Raw genomic sequence first — 14952 nt, forward strand, 5'->3', positions numbered from 1 at the left:
TATGTGTATGTTATGTTCGATGTCTTTGAGCTACAGGGAACTCGAATTTCCCCTTGGGGGGTAAATAAAGTATCTATCATCATCATCAGCAGCAGCAGCAGCAGCAGCAGCATTCTGTCCATACATCATCCATATGTTATTACCCATACATACGTTCCCTTATACGGAGATCTCCTGCACACACAGTAGTTGCTCTAAAGGCTGACCTAAGTTCACTTCAGTTCTTGACCGACATACTAGCGGCATAATGAGGCATAATTAGGTCAGCAGAAACACTGGCGTCATCCTGTCAGGATGATCACCACAGCTCCAGGTTAGAAGGACCTAAGGATCCCCAGGGAGACTCTGAATTTCCTCAGCCTCAGGTGGCGCCCAAGCAGTGGCGGACTAAGAGTGTTTGAAGGGCAGGGGCGAAAAAATAATAAGGGCACATTCTTGCTCTAGAAGGCACATCTTCATAATTTATTGTATGAAGGGGCGCTAGAGGGCATCCATTCATTATTTTCACATGTAAAGGGAAGCGAATAAGGCACTTTCTCTCGTATTTGCCACTCTTAAAGGCACTTTTTCAGCCATGGAGGCACAAGGGGGGGCTGTCGGCCCCCATTTCATCGTGTTCATCTTAGAGGTTTGAATAAATATTTGGGCTTCGTCAGAATCTTGACAAATTTCTTTGTACATTGGGCCATTTATGTTAGGCCAGGTTCCAGAGAAGGCCATTACTGGGAAAGCATAATTTGTTAAAATATTTCTCAGAGCAAACATGAAATAGTGACATATGCAGAAAATTATGATATGCATGAACTTTGTTCATGAACCGTTACATTGGGAGAAATATATGTTTCTTATTTGGCTATGGACTGTTAAATTAACTCGGTCCACTTGCATACTAATTTGTTTTAATTAACAATTAAAGCAAAGGCCTTTAGGTAATAATGCCGACGTGTTGCAACGTTTAGGAAGATTTCTTAGAATATATAACATATTTTCTGAAACAAGGATTCACAGTGTATTACAATGTCATAAATAACATTGAAAGCTAAGGTCGAAACGTCGTCCAGGGAAAATTGGACGACACTTTTCATCTAGGAACTTTTCATCTCGGAACCAGCGTGCCTCTAAAACGGGGATGCTTATCACTGTCGGAGTACAGTTGTATACAATCACATCCGATTGTATTACATCCGTGCGGCTTAGCAGCCGTTTCATGTGCTTCGTTCAGCAGTGTATTCTGCTCATTTTCTAATGTGTAACTATTTGGCCTTCGTTGTTTAGTAGGCGTTTATATAAAATGAAGCTATATCATATCAGAAACCTTTGTGGAATGTTGCAAACCACAAAAATAGCAGAAAAGGTGTCCTGCTGCGGTAATAAACAACGATTTTCAAGTAGCTTGGTCTCAGGTGACATCGGGAGGTTTATCGTGGAGAATACTGAGATTGTTGGAGAGGACACCTTGACACCAGAGATCAAGTTGAGATTGTTGACGCCTAACTGCAGATTTTGGCATGCGAACCCAGAACTGTGGCCTCTCCCTGATCCCTACTGGGCGATATATTGGCCCGGGGGACAAGCTCTTGCTAGGTATGAATTTGACCACAACATAGTATTGTTGCAAGTGCATTAGGATAAAATATATGACAACTAACAAACGTGTATGTATGGTCTGTGGTTGGTCTCTATGTCTCTCGACATATGTTGGATTGTTGACTTACAGATATTTGCTGAATAACCCTGGAGTTGCTAAAGGCAAGAGGGTACTGGATCTTGGAAGTGGTTGTGGAGCTTCAGCCATTGCTGCAAGCCTTTGTGGAGCATCTCACGTAGTAGCTAACGACATCGACAATGGTAAGGCATTCAAATAATGAGCCTAAAAGTAACTCATAATAGCCAATGATGACTTGCACTTTCTTTTTCTTTTTCAAGTTTCTGCCATTGCCACCATCATAAACTGTGAACTGAATGGAATTGGGCCACTTAAATGTTTGAGTGACAACATGATTGGCTCACAACCCAAGCACTATGACCTAATTTTGTTGGGAGACATGTTCTACGATGAGGCCCTCGCTGATGCACTTCACCGGTGGTTGGACAGCTGCATAAACGCCCACGGAACCACAGTCCTTATAGGAGACCCCGGGAGAGCCTCTTTTGAGGAGCATGGCATTAAAAGACTCCTACAGCAAATGGCCGAGTTTGAGCTCCCTAAATCGGTGCAAATGGAGAATTATGGACTGACATATAGTACCGTTTGGCGCTATCATCCTACATTGTCAACAATTTAGGATTTGTATATTTAAAACATGCAAATATCAGAATGTGAGTTAATTTGTGAAATGTTTTTTTTAATATTTAAATTAAACAAATCCCAGTGCAATTTTGAAATAGCAGCAGGAGGTAGCCACACTCTGAACTGTATCCACAGCCCCTTTCATCACATAGAATATTTTACTTATTACTATAATAAATGTATTTTTTTTACAGCACTTTTCTTGGTACTCAAAGACGCTTTACAAAAATGAATGCAGACAGTACAGACACTTAAACGAGAGAGAGAGAGAGGATGATGTGTCATGTTGTCACTGGCCTTGAAGAGATGGGATTTAAGTTGACTTTTGAATGAAAGGAGTATCAGAGTTTAGGATGGCCAGAGGGAGGGAGTTGCAGAGGTTAGGGGTGGCGATGGCGAAGCCTCCGTCCCCCAGGGTGCAGTACTTAGGCCTGGTGATGGGGTCGAGAAGGTTGGCATCAGCGGAGCGTAGCGGCGAGTGGGGGAGTGGCGATGGAGGAGATCGGTAAGGTATGAGAATGCAAGGTTGTTAAGGGCTTTGGAGGTGGTGAGGAGGATCACCGCTGGTTGGACAGCTGCATAAACGCCCACGGAACCACAGTCCTTATAGGAGACCGCAGGAGAGACTCTTTTGAGGAGCACGGCATTAAAAGACTCCTACAGCTAATAGCTGAGTTTGAGCTCCCTAAATCGGTGCAAATGGAGAATTATGGACTGACATGTAGTACCGTTTGGCGCTATCAACCTTAATTATCAACAATTTAGGATTTGTATATTTGATACATGCAAACATCCGAATGCGAGTTTTATTTGTGAAATCTGTTTTTATTCTCATAATTCCCATAATGGGAATTATTAAAAATGTTTTTTTAATGTAAACATATTTAAATTAAACAAATCCCAGTGCAGTTTTGAAAAAGCAGGAGGAGGCGGCCACGCTCTGAACTGTAACCACAGCCCCTTTCATCACTTATTACTATGAACAAGTTTTGATCAGTAGCAAAGAATGCATATAAATGAAACAGAAAAAAAGTCAATAAAGGTACAATGTGACAATATAAAGTGTAACATCTCCAATAAAAAACATGGAAACTTAGGGCAATACTAATGTTTCTAATACACAGTCCAGGTCAGATTTTGAAGGTTGCGTTGACCAATGTCGTCCAATGGTAGCCAAATCTGATCTGAATAGAGAAGAGCCAATAAACGATGATTAATATATATTTGAAGTCATACATTCAGTTTATTTCTTTTTAAAGACAATACATTTCTTAACTGAAGCATTTAATGATACTCAAAGATTTAATGCTGAGAACAGCTCTGCCCCCCCAAAAAAACTATAGTATTGGTTAACCAGATTGTAAACTATCGGATGTAAACTCAGGATGTCATAATGGGGGGACGTAGCCATGCCTTATCAGGAAGCCTTAATCCTCAACATTCCACAGGGGGTCAAGAAAACAGGCACATACCAACAAGTAGCAGCTAGAGAAACGGAATATGAAAAAATCCCATTTCAAAAGTCTCTTTTGTTACGTCAATCAGCATCACAATTGGCATTGAGTGGTGGAATTTGGGTTTTGCAGGTAAAGAGGTGGATGAGCACTTACCTGTGATGTGGGGACAATCATTGAAGACAAAACATTTGAGTTTGGGACAGTTTTTGAAGACAGCCCTCACCGTCTCATCCGTCAGCACTGGACATCGTGCCACCTGTAGTTCCTACAACACACGTCATTTATTCGTACATTGGCGTGACAAAAAAAAAAAAGTACTAACAAGCAAATGTTTACTTACACACAAGTTATTGGGGCACAGTCCCAAAAGGAGTCCAATGATCCCTGCATCTGTAATCTAGTAAATAAAAAAGATTTACATAGATCTTTAAACAAAATAAACAAATTCAAATAACGCTCAGCAGTCCTTATCCTTTCCCCATATCCATTCAGTTTACATGGGCAAGTTGCCTCAGCCCTGGCCAATTTAATGGAAACCAGAGGTCAGCCAGAAAAGTTATATAGCTGATAACGCAAGTGCTGTGAGTTGGGAATTATCCAGACCGTGGCTGTTTCCTACCGCGAGAAGTTCTGTGCAGTCTGTGAGGTAATAGCTTATGAAAAACTTCCAGGAGTGGTACACAACAACCTGGTACAAAAGTTAAATGCACATGTACCTGAGGTACCTTAGCTACTGCTAATTAAAAGGTTGGATAGATCAAGGATCTTCGTTGGCAGAGGGCCTATTTTAAGGGCCCTATTGGCGGAAAAGCTTACGAGGGCCATAGTCTTATGTTCCTTGAGGGGCTATGGAGAGGAGTACCCGTGTTCCTGAGAGGAGGAGTGTGTGCAGCAGGCTGCAGTTCTCCGCCAGGGCCTGCAGACCAACGTCTCCCACGGCAGGACATCCACTCAAAGAAAGGACCTCCAGGCGTCTACAGCACCGGGCCAGGGCCTGCACTGCCTCGTCTGCCACGCCCACGCAGTCACCGAGGTCCACGTTCTGGAGGTTGGGGCAGGAGGAGGCCAGAGAAAGAACGCCTACAATAGGAAGAAGAAATGCAGATCGACTCGAGGTGTGAACACACAATGAGGGACACAGGAAACCTTCTGGGGCCGCTTGGTGTTCACAAAGCATTTTTTTTAGCTTTTGAGTGTGGAGACTGTTGCTCAGTACACATACCTTGGCATTACACTTGGGAACAAGCTACATTTTCAGGACAATATATAGGCTGTTTGATGGAAGGATAATCAGTGTCTAGTGATTCCTGTCGTGCTCAGCAGTTTCATGGTGGATAAGACTTATGACCATTTTTATACAATTATTTTATCAAATCCATTTAAATGTTTTAACATATGTCAAGTAGTCTCTCAACCCAAGAGTTTAAACAGGTTGAGTTACTAATTAAAAAATAAGTAATTTTTAACAGGCTAGCAAGATCATGGGTATAAACATATCTGACCTCCCCCAGTGAATATAACCTTTAAACTCAAAAAATAAATAAAAAAAGAGAAATCGGAAACCGCAGGATTAAGTTCAAGACCATTATTTAGAACGATAAGAAAGTATTACAAAAGCCAAGCTGGTCTGCAGAGGAACTGTTTTTTCAGCTTCGGGAAAAACTTCTTATTCACTATACTGTGATTTATTCCATAAGCTCCAAGGCAGGGCGGTTATTAAACAATTCCCATGCATGGCTTCACCATCAACAAACTTCTGTCTTTTTCGCCATTGTTGAGACCTGTCACACGTATCATCATTCAGCTTATCTATGTCCCTGTCTGAACACTCTCCCCTACCGTCCTGCATGTATCCTCGACATATTTTGATATTACAGCCCTAAAGATAAATGTACAGACTCTTCACAGAAGGGCCGTAATCTGCCCCAACAAACAATAAATGCTTTGTCTATTTGAAAATATCTTAGATTCTCTCCGGGTATTAACTATTGTCTGTCTGTTATGTCTCATGCTGTAATTTGCTGTAAAGAGCAATTGCGTCTGATGTTTTCTTTTAATCTTCTTTATAATATATTGACCGGACCTGCTTATTAAGTGGAATGGGGCAGATTATATTACCCATCTTGAATCAATTACATCCAACAGACACAATAATATTAAATAATAACATGAGAAAAATGAATACATTAAAAAGAACAGAACATGTAAATTCCTACTAAATGCTTTCAAGGATAACAACAGGAATAACAACACACCACGACATCAACAAAATGCTAATTCAAGAAACTGAATTGAAGGATAATACATTATCACCATAAAATCCAGATGCATCACAAACATCACATTTTACTACAGTTATACATGATATCAGCAATTAAAGCCTACCTTCTGAGGTGATCCCCGGACTGTTGTTTAGGAATATGGTTTTCAGACGAGGGCAACAGATCCGGCCCAGAGCTAGGTCTGACACTTGACAGCATTGAAGATCCAGTGTCTGTAGGCCTGGATGCAATAACTGAAGATGAGATGAGAATTCTCTTCAGAAGACGGCGACACACACAGGAACCATGAATATGATTGAGTAATGCAAACATACTGCACAATGCTTATTGTGTCACATACTAGAATAGGGGTTCCCTAGATTTGCTTGCCATCTAAAGTAAAAAATAATATATAGAGAAATACTTATTGGACCAATGTACTTGACATCCACACTCATTTATACAATTATTTTTTTAATAAATCGGTCTGCCATTGTTTCATTCTTTGGATGGATAGAGGAATTTGAAGACCAATTCAGTCTGATGAGTGAGATTGAACCCCTCGGGAAAACACCACTCTGAATTCTAATCTTCTCAAAAGAGTTACTCTGCAGAATAGGAGAACAAATACATTTGTAAGAAATTCAAGGTAGGCCTACGCATTAGAGAGCTACCCAACAGTGATGACAACAGCGTACACATACCATTTTCCATTACACTAATGACGTGGGTCGGCTTAGCTCAGGGGGTAGAGCGGGTTGACTTGAAAGTTACCGAAAGGTTGCTAGTTAGATCCCTGGTTCCTCCTAGCCGAGCGTCGAGGTGTCCCCAACATTCACTGAATGAATTCACTGCATGTTAGCGGTTTACTCTGTCGTCGGTGTATGACCCGTTGTAGGTCGCTTTTGATAAAAGCGTCTGCTAAATCCACTTTATGTAAATGGAAAAATGTGGCTTATTTTGGGATGCACCCATATTCTAGTTAGCCTTTTTCCATTTGACTGCCTCCATGCCCAGCTGAAGGACCAACCTCACTGATGTTACCATCGCTGATGGTCCCTCTTGAAGACATTATCTGTACCAGCTTGTCCTTGATGCCCGAGGGCAAGGAGTGGATCTCCCTCAGGTAGAAGACAGCTGAGTTTGCCACGCAATCTGCACAGCTAAACAAAGGGATGAGAACAAGATATTGACATAAACTAAAACCTTTGCAGCGTATCGTTTACACACACTTGGCTTGCATTGGTCAGATGCAATAGATGCAGGGTGCGATTTGCCGGTGGGGATGGTGGGGATTATCCCCCCCTCTGGTTTACACGTCCTACCCTCTGCTGAATTATTTTTATCCTCGGTGGGGATAAAAATTATCCCCCCCACCCAAAGTATTTTCACCATTACATCGTAATAATTAACAACCAAAATACACAGGGTCCGTCTTCATTTTGAAACATTTTAAAATGTTTCTCAAAATTATCCCCCCCTCTGTTTTTTTCACAAATCGCACCCTGAATAGATGGAATATTAAAAAATAGGCTAGAATATAGTGTTGAGTTCAATGGTAGCACTGAAGAGAAGGCTGTTTAATACATGGCCATAGGAAGAAAGCAGAGTTACACTCACAGTGACAAACACCCTCTTGGCACAATCAACAAACGTAAACAACAAATATATAAATAACTAATGTTATAGCCGTAAAGCATCAGTGAAAGCTGCAGGGATTCGCAATGAGTAGTTATGACAAAAATGGCAGCATCTGATTATTGGAACAGAGTAGGCTACACATCAGTGGCTTGACAGTTTCTGATTAATCCAACTTTATTAATAACGATAAAAAACGTAGACCTATCAATGAATCAATGTTTAATTTTATCGACTCAAATTCAGACGGCCCATCGATGTTGAAAGAGAACACTGAACAAGTATTCTACATTCTGCTTTGCTTTTTCATTTCGGTCGTTCCAATAATTGAATGCAATTGTTATTTCAGTGTTGATTTAGACTATTCGTAACCATTGCCCAACTAGATAAGTAATTAGGTTAACGTTATATACATTAAGAAAAGGCGGCATAATTTAGACAGGTATGCATTGCATTGTTGCGGATGCGGGATGGCCAAATGAGAGATGTCTTGCTATAGTAAATGCTCGCATTAGGACATTTGCATACTGCAATTTGATCTAATACTATAGTAGCTAACTTACATGTTTAAGAGCGAATTCACTGCCATTTCGCCAAATTGGCGTTTTCATTTCAGAGAAATGCTTCAGTGTTTGTTGTTCTCTTCTTCTTCTTTATTTCTCTCTGAATTGTATTAAATGATTGTGCTTTGTCTCCTACTACTGGGGGTAATAAGTACTTATTTTCAACGGAGAACGGCATTTAATTTCAACATAGAAAACTGGATACCTAGATGTATTCTCATCCAAGTAATTATGGTCATTAATTCGTGTTGTTGCAAAGCAAGCCACACTATTGTTATCTGGTCTCGCACATTGAAAGTGTGTGGGGGAAACGCTCAAATCAACCACTCCAAACCTGAATCCCTGAGAATTGTCAAAATCTATTATTATTTTAGACTCTCATCTACAGAAACGTTTTATTTCTAGATTATTTCTATTTCTATAATCGTCCCATCGTTTTGGAGATTCTACTGTTATTTTCTACGTTGGTTCTCTCAGAATGTCTATTTTACACTGATCTCGTTCCGAGGTTAATAGATCATGCGATGGTGTATAGCTACCGCACCTTTTACTAACTATTTCATGTCAGTAGAGTAATTTGCTCATTGGCATAGTTTAATCAATTTTTGGCCCCGTACCTGGGCACCTAAGACAACTCTTTCTGACCTCTTCCTCCTTGCATTGTTAACTATTCCCGAAAATCTCGGGGCCAGCCTTTCCTGCAATACTTTCATGCTTTCTCTGTTACCACCACCTGATTCCTTGAGGTAGTACCACTTGGCACTCCCTTCCACCTGGATGGCTGTTGGTGTTGCGTTGGTGACTTTGTATGGTCCTTCCATGGAAGTTAATCTGTGCCATTGGATTTTGAAAATAAAAAGCCATTGAATTCTAAGCACTGAATATTCATGCATTGAAATAACATATCTGGATTTTTTGCCTATGAATTTAACTTAAAATTTTCAATAACTCCTATTCAGCTTTATTTTTCAATGTTGAAAAATTCAAAATCAAATATTCAACGTTAAGCAATTCAACGTAAATATTTTCAATGTCCCCAAATTCAGCTGCAAAATTCAATGTCGGAAAATTCAGTGTTACCATCCGGGGACCCAAGGAAGAGCAATCGATCCTAGATGATAGATCCACTTATCGAGTGGATTTGGCGTAGACGGGTGATCTACTGATGGTATTATTTGTATAAAATGTCATTTTTAATAAACAATCTGCACACTTACAAAGTTCTCAATGCCTCTTTTTATATGTTAAGACCCTTATTATACTACCAACGAAGTGTCGGGCTACTTTTAGCCTTTTAAGTGGTTAGTTTTTACCATAACCAGTGCCCCCATCGTTCCAAGTTTATAGCGTTTTGATAGAATCGGCTAAAAACAGCCAACTGAAGAAAGCGTCTATACGCGGTTTTTGTGTTCCAAAACAAATGTTTCAACTCGTTATCATACAAAACATATCCCAAATCCATTTTACACCGGAATTACCCTTTAACTATCTTTAAATAAAACTAAGGTAGTGGGAAGGGAAATCGAAGCCAGTATATCCAAAACCAAAGGTCGATATTGGTTGGTCTACCATCAGCTGCCTTGAAACCACGCTGTTCCCGAAGTTTAGCAGTTATGTTCTAAACCGAAAACGTTACATGAGTCAGTACATACCGTGAAGGTTTAATAAACTAAAACGCGACATGCCCCGTTCTAAGTTCACCAATTCTCTTGCCTGAGTCAAAATATCAGACTCCTTTTCCTCCTCCACCTTTCACCCCACCCGGCTCTTCCTATGATGGTTGCAGCTAGTCACTTCCTGATCAAGTGAGCCAGTGCTCACAGTGACTCCGCCAAGTAATCGTGGTTGTGCCTGCCTTAGGTTGTCCCTGGTTTCAAAGTGGGATCTTACCCGTAGTTGGCTTACCATCCATCGATACTGGCTTATTATAGGATGCCGTGCCTGGGATACAATCAATTTCCACCCATAAGGTGGTATGGATTGCAAAGTGGAGGGATGGAGACAAAGGCCCCCCTTATGCGTTTTTTGGTGAAAACCCATAAGGGCGCCTTCACACTACCTCCGTCCGTCGTCGGATCTCATTGACTTTGCAGGCGGCGCTCGCGAAATGCATTGTGGGTCCGTCCGTCCTTTCGGCTCCTTGGCCTGCGTCAAAAGTTGAGAAATTTTAAACTTTTCAGACAGCGACGGATCCGTCGGCCAATCAGATCGTGTTATGCAAATATACGCAAGTACACTGTCCAATGAAAAAGCCTTTGTAATACAAGCCGGGAAATTGAGAGCGTCCCATGCAAGTCCCATGCAAAGTCAATCACATCCGTCGACGGAAGGAGGGTGTGTGAATGTGCCCTTAGGATTTGTGTGAACGCCTGAAACACAAACAATGGCGTCATCGCCCCCCGACAGCTGGGCGAAGTTAGAGTTGCGCCGAAATTATTATTATTTCTTTTTTTTCTGAGTTATCCTAAGTTCTTCTTGTAATTCTACTACTAAGGAGCTCCCCCCTGATTTACTACCTCTGGGCTGGACCCTTCCCCTTCTCTCCGCGTGTCTCCCTGTGACTCTCTCACTCACGGCTGCATTCCTCTCTGAACTTCCTCTGACTCTTTCCTAACTTCTTTCCTTTCTTACCCCTCTCTTTTCTAACTTCTTTTCTAGTGGAGGCCCATCTAAAATGATCAGTATCACATCCCCCATCACTGTGCCCCACGTCAATGTTACGATTACTATCGCTATCACTATCCCACTCTTTCACTGTTCCTAACTCCTTTTTAACAGTCCGTGTGTGGGTGGCTCTGTCTAGCTTGACCTCCCCTTTAATGTCCACCGTGCCTGTTACCAATGGGTACAATCCTGTGTTATATTGGGGTGGCTGAGCCTTCGGGGGTAATGACTCAGCATGTTCTTGCTGTGCATGAAATGCAAAGAGGCTTTGTCGTGGCAATTCCTTTATGAGATATTGCGTCTAAGACAGATGAGATTTCCAAATGCAAAAAGCACACAATACTTTTGGACAATTATGGTCATATAGATATTTGTAATAATAGTACGAACAACATGCATCAACAAACAATAGAATAGGCATACAATACAATAATCTGAGGCCTCAGATGGGAGTTCGCCCTGCGTCTCTCTAAAGCAGGGCTGCCCAATTTGGGGCCGATTTTATTTGGCCCGCGCCTTACCCACTGTATTTATTATTGTTTTCCGCCATCAGCGCTCGCTCTCATTGAATATTATTTATTGGTGCACTTCCATTCCTGACCCTAGAATAACATTGTGATACATTGATGGTAGGGTGGCGCTGTTGAAGTTTATAATATATGTATAGAAAAGTAGATAACTTAAAATATCAAATCTATTAAAAAATATATCCTTGATATAGTGGGTTTTTGGGCTAAACCTTACCATTAATTTGAGTAAGGTAAAGTTGAAAATGAAAACAAAACAAGCACAGTATGGGGAAATATATATATATTTAACAAAGTGGCAGATATTTTGTGATCTAAGAATAGGACTTTGTAATGAGGCAAGTTCTTCAGTTGCTGTCAGACAGAAGCGGTTCTCATTCTTTGAGGCTTTGAATGGTCCAATTAGGTCAACACCTAGAGTAGGGACGGAAATAAACACATGCCAATTTGTACTTTACAAGTACCTGCCCACAGGCCATGACGTTATAGATATAGAAAAGGCAATAAACTATGACTTCGAGAAGTTGTAGGCGTTTCACAGAACCCAAAAGCAAGATATCTCACCAATCATATGCCATGGTGACTTTGGTTTGATGGGCTTCAACTCTGGTGCCTCCGTTTTCACTTGCTCAAACCTCTGGCATGACATACAGGTTTCCACCTTTACAACACAAGAAGATTAAACACAACAGATTTAATAATATGCTCTAGAGTAGAGGCGATTTTCTTTGAGTGTCACAGTAGTTTGAATGAACAATTACTTATATAAGGCAATCACTATAAATTATTCTTTAAATATCATGTGCATGCGGCATCAGCGTATCACAGGAAATATTAGAGCTGATCTGGATCAAATACAACTTGAGCAAATTGATCACTTGCCCAGTCCTGAGCATCTCTGGTAATTGTCTTCCAGTAGAAGCGTTGGTTGACCTTGTCCTGCATCCTCTTGGCTCCAAAGTGGCCAGCATGGACTTCTGTCAGCACCTCATCCTTCTCTTTCTCAGTGATGAAGGGAAAAACGGTCTGTCTAGTTACTGGACCAGATGAAATGAGACGGAGAGGTAATAAAGTCTGTCGGCACGAGGACCTTGGATTTATTAAGTAAAGTGGCAACGGTTATACAGAGTCATAAGCGTGAGAAATCGAATATGTCTAAGTCCCTAATCAGCGCTGATGGTTCGTCCGGAGCTTCGCCTCCGTGGAAGGTCTGCTTCAGAAGAAGGTGAAGAGTCTCAGAGTGATACAGTTTTATACTGTATCTCCTCGTGATGAGGTGTGTGCGTTTGAGATGTGTGTGGTTCTGTGTGTTTTTACTTGACCTTGGCTCCCAGGCACTAGTGTATGCATGTATATCTTCTTGTGTTCCTCCTCACGGGGGAGAGCTTCAAAGCATCTCCTGTTGTGGTCCTCCCGTTCTTGAGGATGACTGGTGCATTGTCTGAGTGTCTACCATCTGCCGGGAGGAGAAATGGGGCCCTGGCTCCGGCCCTGACCTGACTATATTCTCATGTATGTGTAGCATCTCCTGTTGTGGTCCTCCCGTTCTTGAGGATGACTGGTGCATTGTCTGAGTGTCTACCATCTGCCGGGAGGAGAAATGGGGCCCTGGCTCCGGCCCTGACCTGACTATATTCTCATGTATGTGTTATGTGTTAAAAGTTGACTATATTATAAGGTGACTGCCATGTGATGTGCTCATTAAGCTAGGGTAGGAGTTAGCTATATTTATAATGTACATGTGATGTGCTCAGCAGGTTATTTTGCCCAACAGTGAGGAGGCCAGTTAAATAGGGCTGACATGAACAGAAAAAAACAGTAATGATCATGCACTCGCACCAGTGCGACCGGGTAAAAATTCAAGTCGCATAAGCGATCAAAATGGTCGCAGTCTAGAGCCCCGATAGTAGCTTACAGTGCTCAGTCTGCACCACGCTCTAATTTACTGACCTTAAACCAGCATTCAATAACGCAACTTGCGGTAATATGTCAATATGGGCTGCCTGCTACTCCCGTTTGAAAGCTTCTCCGACAGAGAAAAACGAACTGATGTCTACCGTAAATGTACCCTGACTGTGGACACGGCTGTTTCTGTCTCTACACGGTCACGGAGAACCACTGTTAGACTTGTTGAACATGCACCAAACACAAAACTATTTCCAATAAAAATAAGGCCAAACTGATCAAACAGAACGGCCTTAATAAAATATTACTAGAGTAACTGTTATTTCAGTTTATTTATCTCGACAATGACATTCAGAGAACCGTGTAAATGGCTTACCTCTAAAAGCAGATACCTCTTTACTAGTCTCTGAGATTAGCTCCTTGCTAGCTAGCTAGCCATCTTGGTTGTTGCGTGATACAGGGCGTGGGTGAGGGAGGGAGAAGGGCGAGGAAGGAAAATTAAAAAAGTAGAAAAAAAAGTAGATCATTTGATGTGTCTTAAAAGGGCATTACATAGCATAACAGGAAAATACTTGAAAAACCCAACATAATTGTCACCACTTTGTCATTCTTTGGATCGAGGCAAACAGGCCTCTGTATTCACTTTGAACGCAACTGCTGTTGCGTTCTTGAAGAAAGTAGTCTAATTCGGATCACTTTTAACTCACTTTATTTGAAGTTTATTTTAAGTATTTCGGTATGGTAACTATGAAGCAAAAGGAGGGGAATTGTATGGACACGCGTGTGAGCGACAAACAGCAGGCCTCTGTACCTAACTCCCTAGTATGGACTGCCGGATGTTTCTGATTTCGTTGGCTCCAGGCCCTGGTTTAATACCGAGTAGGCGTGGCCTATGTGTCGTATTGGCTCCGCCCTCCTCACCTGTCTAAAGGTGCTGGCTATGTATAGTAATTACAGCTTATGTGTTCGATCCTACTTCCTAGTGGCTATGTATGGTAATTACGGCTTATGTGTTCGATTCTACTTCCTAGTGGCTATGTATGGTAGCCCATGTGCTTAAAATACGTAACACTGCAACAAAGCTTAATTTTGACTTTACAGCCAGAGCAAGGTTGACATTTTTGGTAACAAACGCGAACCAATGTTCACATGCTACTGCATCTTGGTTTAACAGTATCTGTTAACGAATGTAATGAAAAGTTATTTACCTTTTGGTAAGTGGCAGACCCAGAAATGTACTGACTGGTGCTGACGGACGTCCACCTGGCGCAAAATGCCCGTTCGGCAGAAGTGTAAGGTGATTAGAACCAAAGACCAGTGCTGATAAAATATAATTAAATACTACTAAGGGGATCACAGCAGATTTTTTTCTTACATAAATAGTAAAATACAATTACCTAATAAAACATTGATTGAATTCAGCTAAATTTGTATCCAAACTGCTTTAAGTCTTTTTTATTATATAAAGGTTGCTACCCTCTATAAAATGTATAGATTTTATGGAACTTTGATCTTCCTCATAGAATGCAATTAAATACTACTAAGGGAATAACAGCTGATTTTACTCCTTTAAAAAATAGTAAAAAACAATTAATAAAAACATGAAATGTATTGAATACAACTCAATGTGATTCTAAACTGCAAAAA

General features: G+C 41.1%; 2 protein-coding genes across 2 annotated transcripts; one reads left to right on the forward strand and one right to left on the reverse strand.

Moving 5' to 3' along the window:
- Positions 1-1196: 1196 nt before the first annotated feature.
- etfbkmt (electron transfer flavoprotein subunit beta lysine methyltransferase) lies at positions 1197-3041 on the forward strand. The gene is made up of 5 exons (XM_079742836.1): positions 1197-1584; positions 1718-1848; positions 1927-2272; positions 2706-2724; positions 2825-3041. Exons 1-5 carry the CDS (start codon positions 1292-1294, stop codon positions 3038-3040), a joined length of 1005 nt encoding a protein of 334 aa, XP_079598962.1. The 5' UTR covers positions 1197-1291; the 3' UTR covers position 3041.
- Positions 2480-8295, reverse strand: amn1 (antagonist of mitotic exit network 1 homolog). The gene is made up of 7 exons (XM_079743048.1): positions 8210-8295; positions 7039-7171; positions 6133-6262; positions 4610-4827; positions 4088-4144; positions 3901-4012; positions 2480-3474 (listed from the first exon to the last, which is right to left on the reverse strand). Exons 1-7 carry the CDS (start codon positions 8233-8235, stop codon positions 3404-3406), a joined length of 747 nt encoding a protein of 248 aa, XP_079599174.1. The 5' UTR covers positions 8236-8295; the 3' UTR covers positions 2480-3403.
- Between the last annotated feature and the right edge of the window lie 6657 nt (positions 8296-14952).

Source organism: Pollachius pollachius, assembly GCF_949987615.1.
Source record: "Pollachius pollachius genome assembly, chromosome: 9".
Lineage (NCBI taxonomy): Eukaryota > Metazoa > Chordata > Actinopteri > Gadiformes > Gadidae > Pollachius > Pollachius pollachius.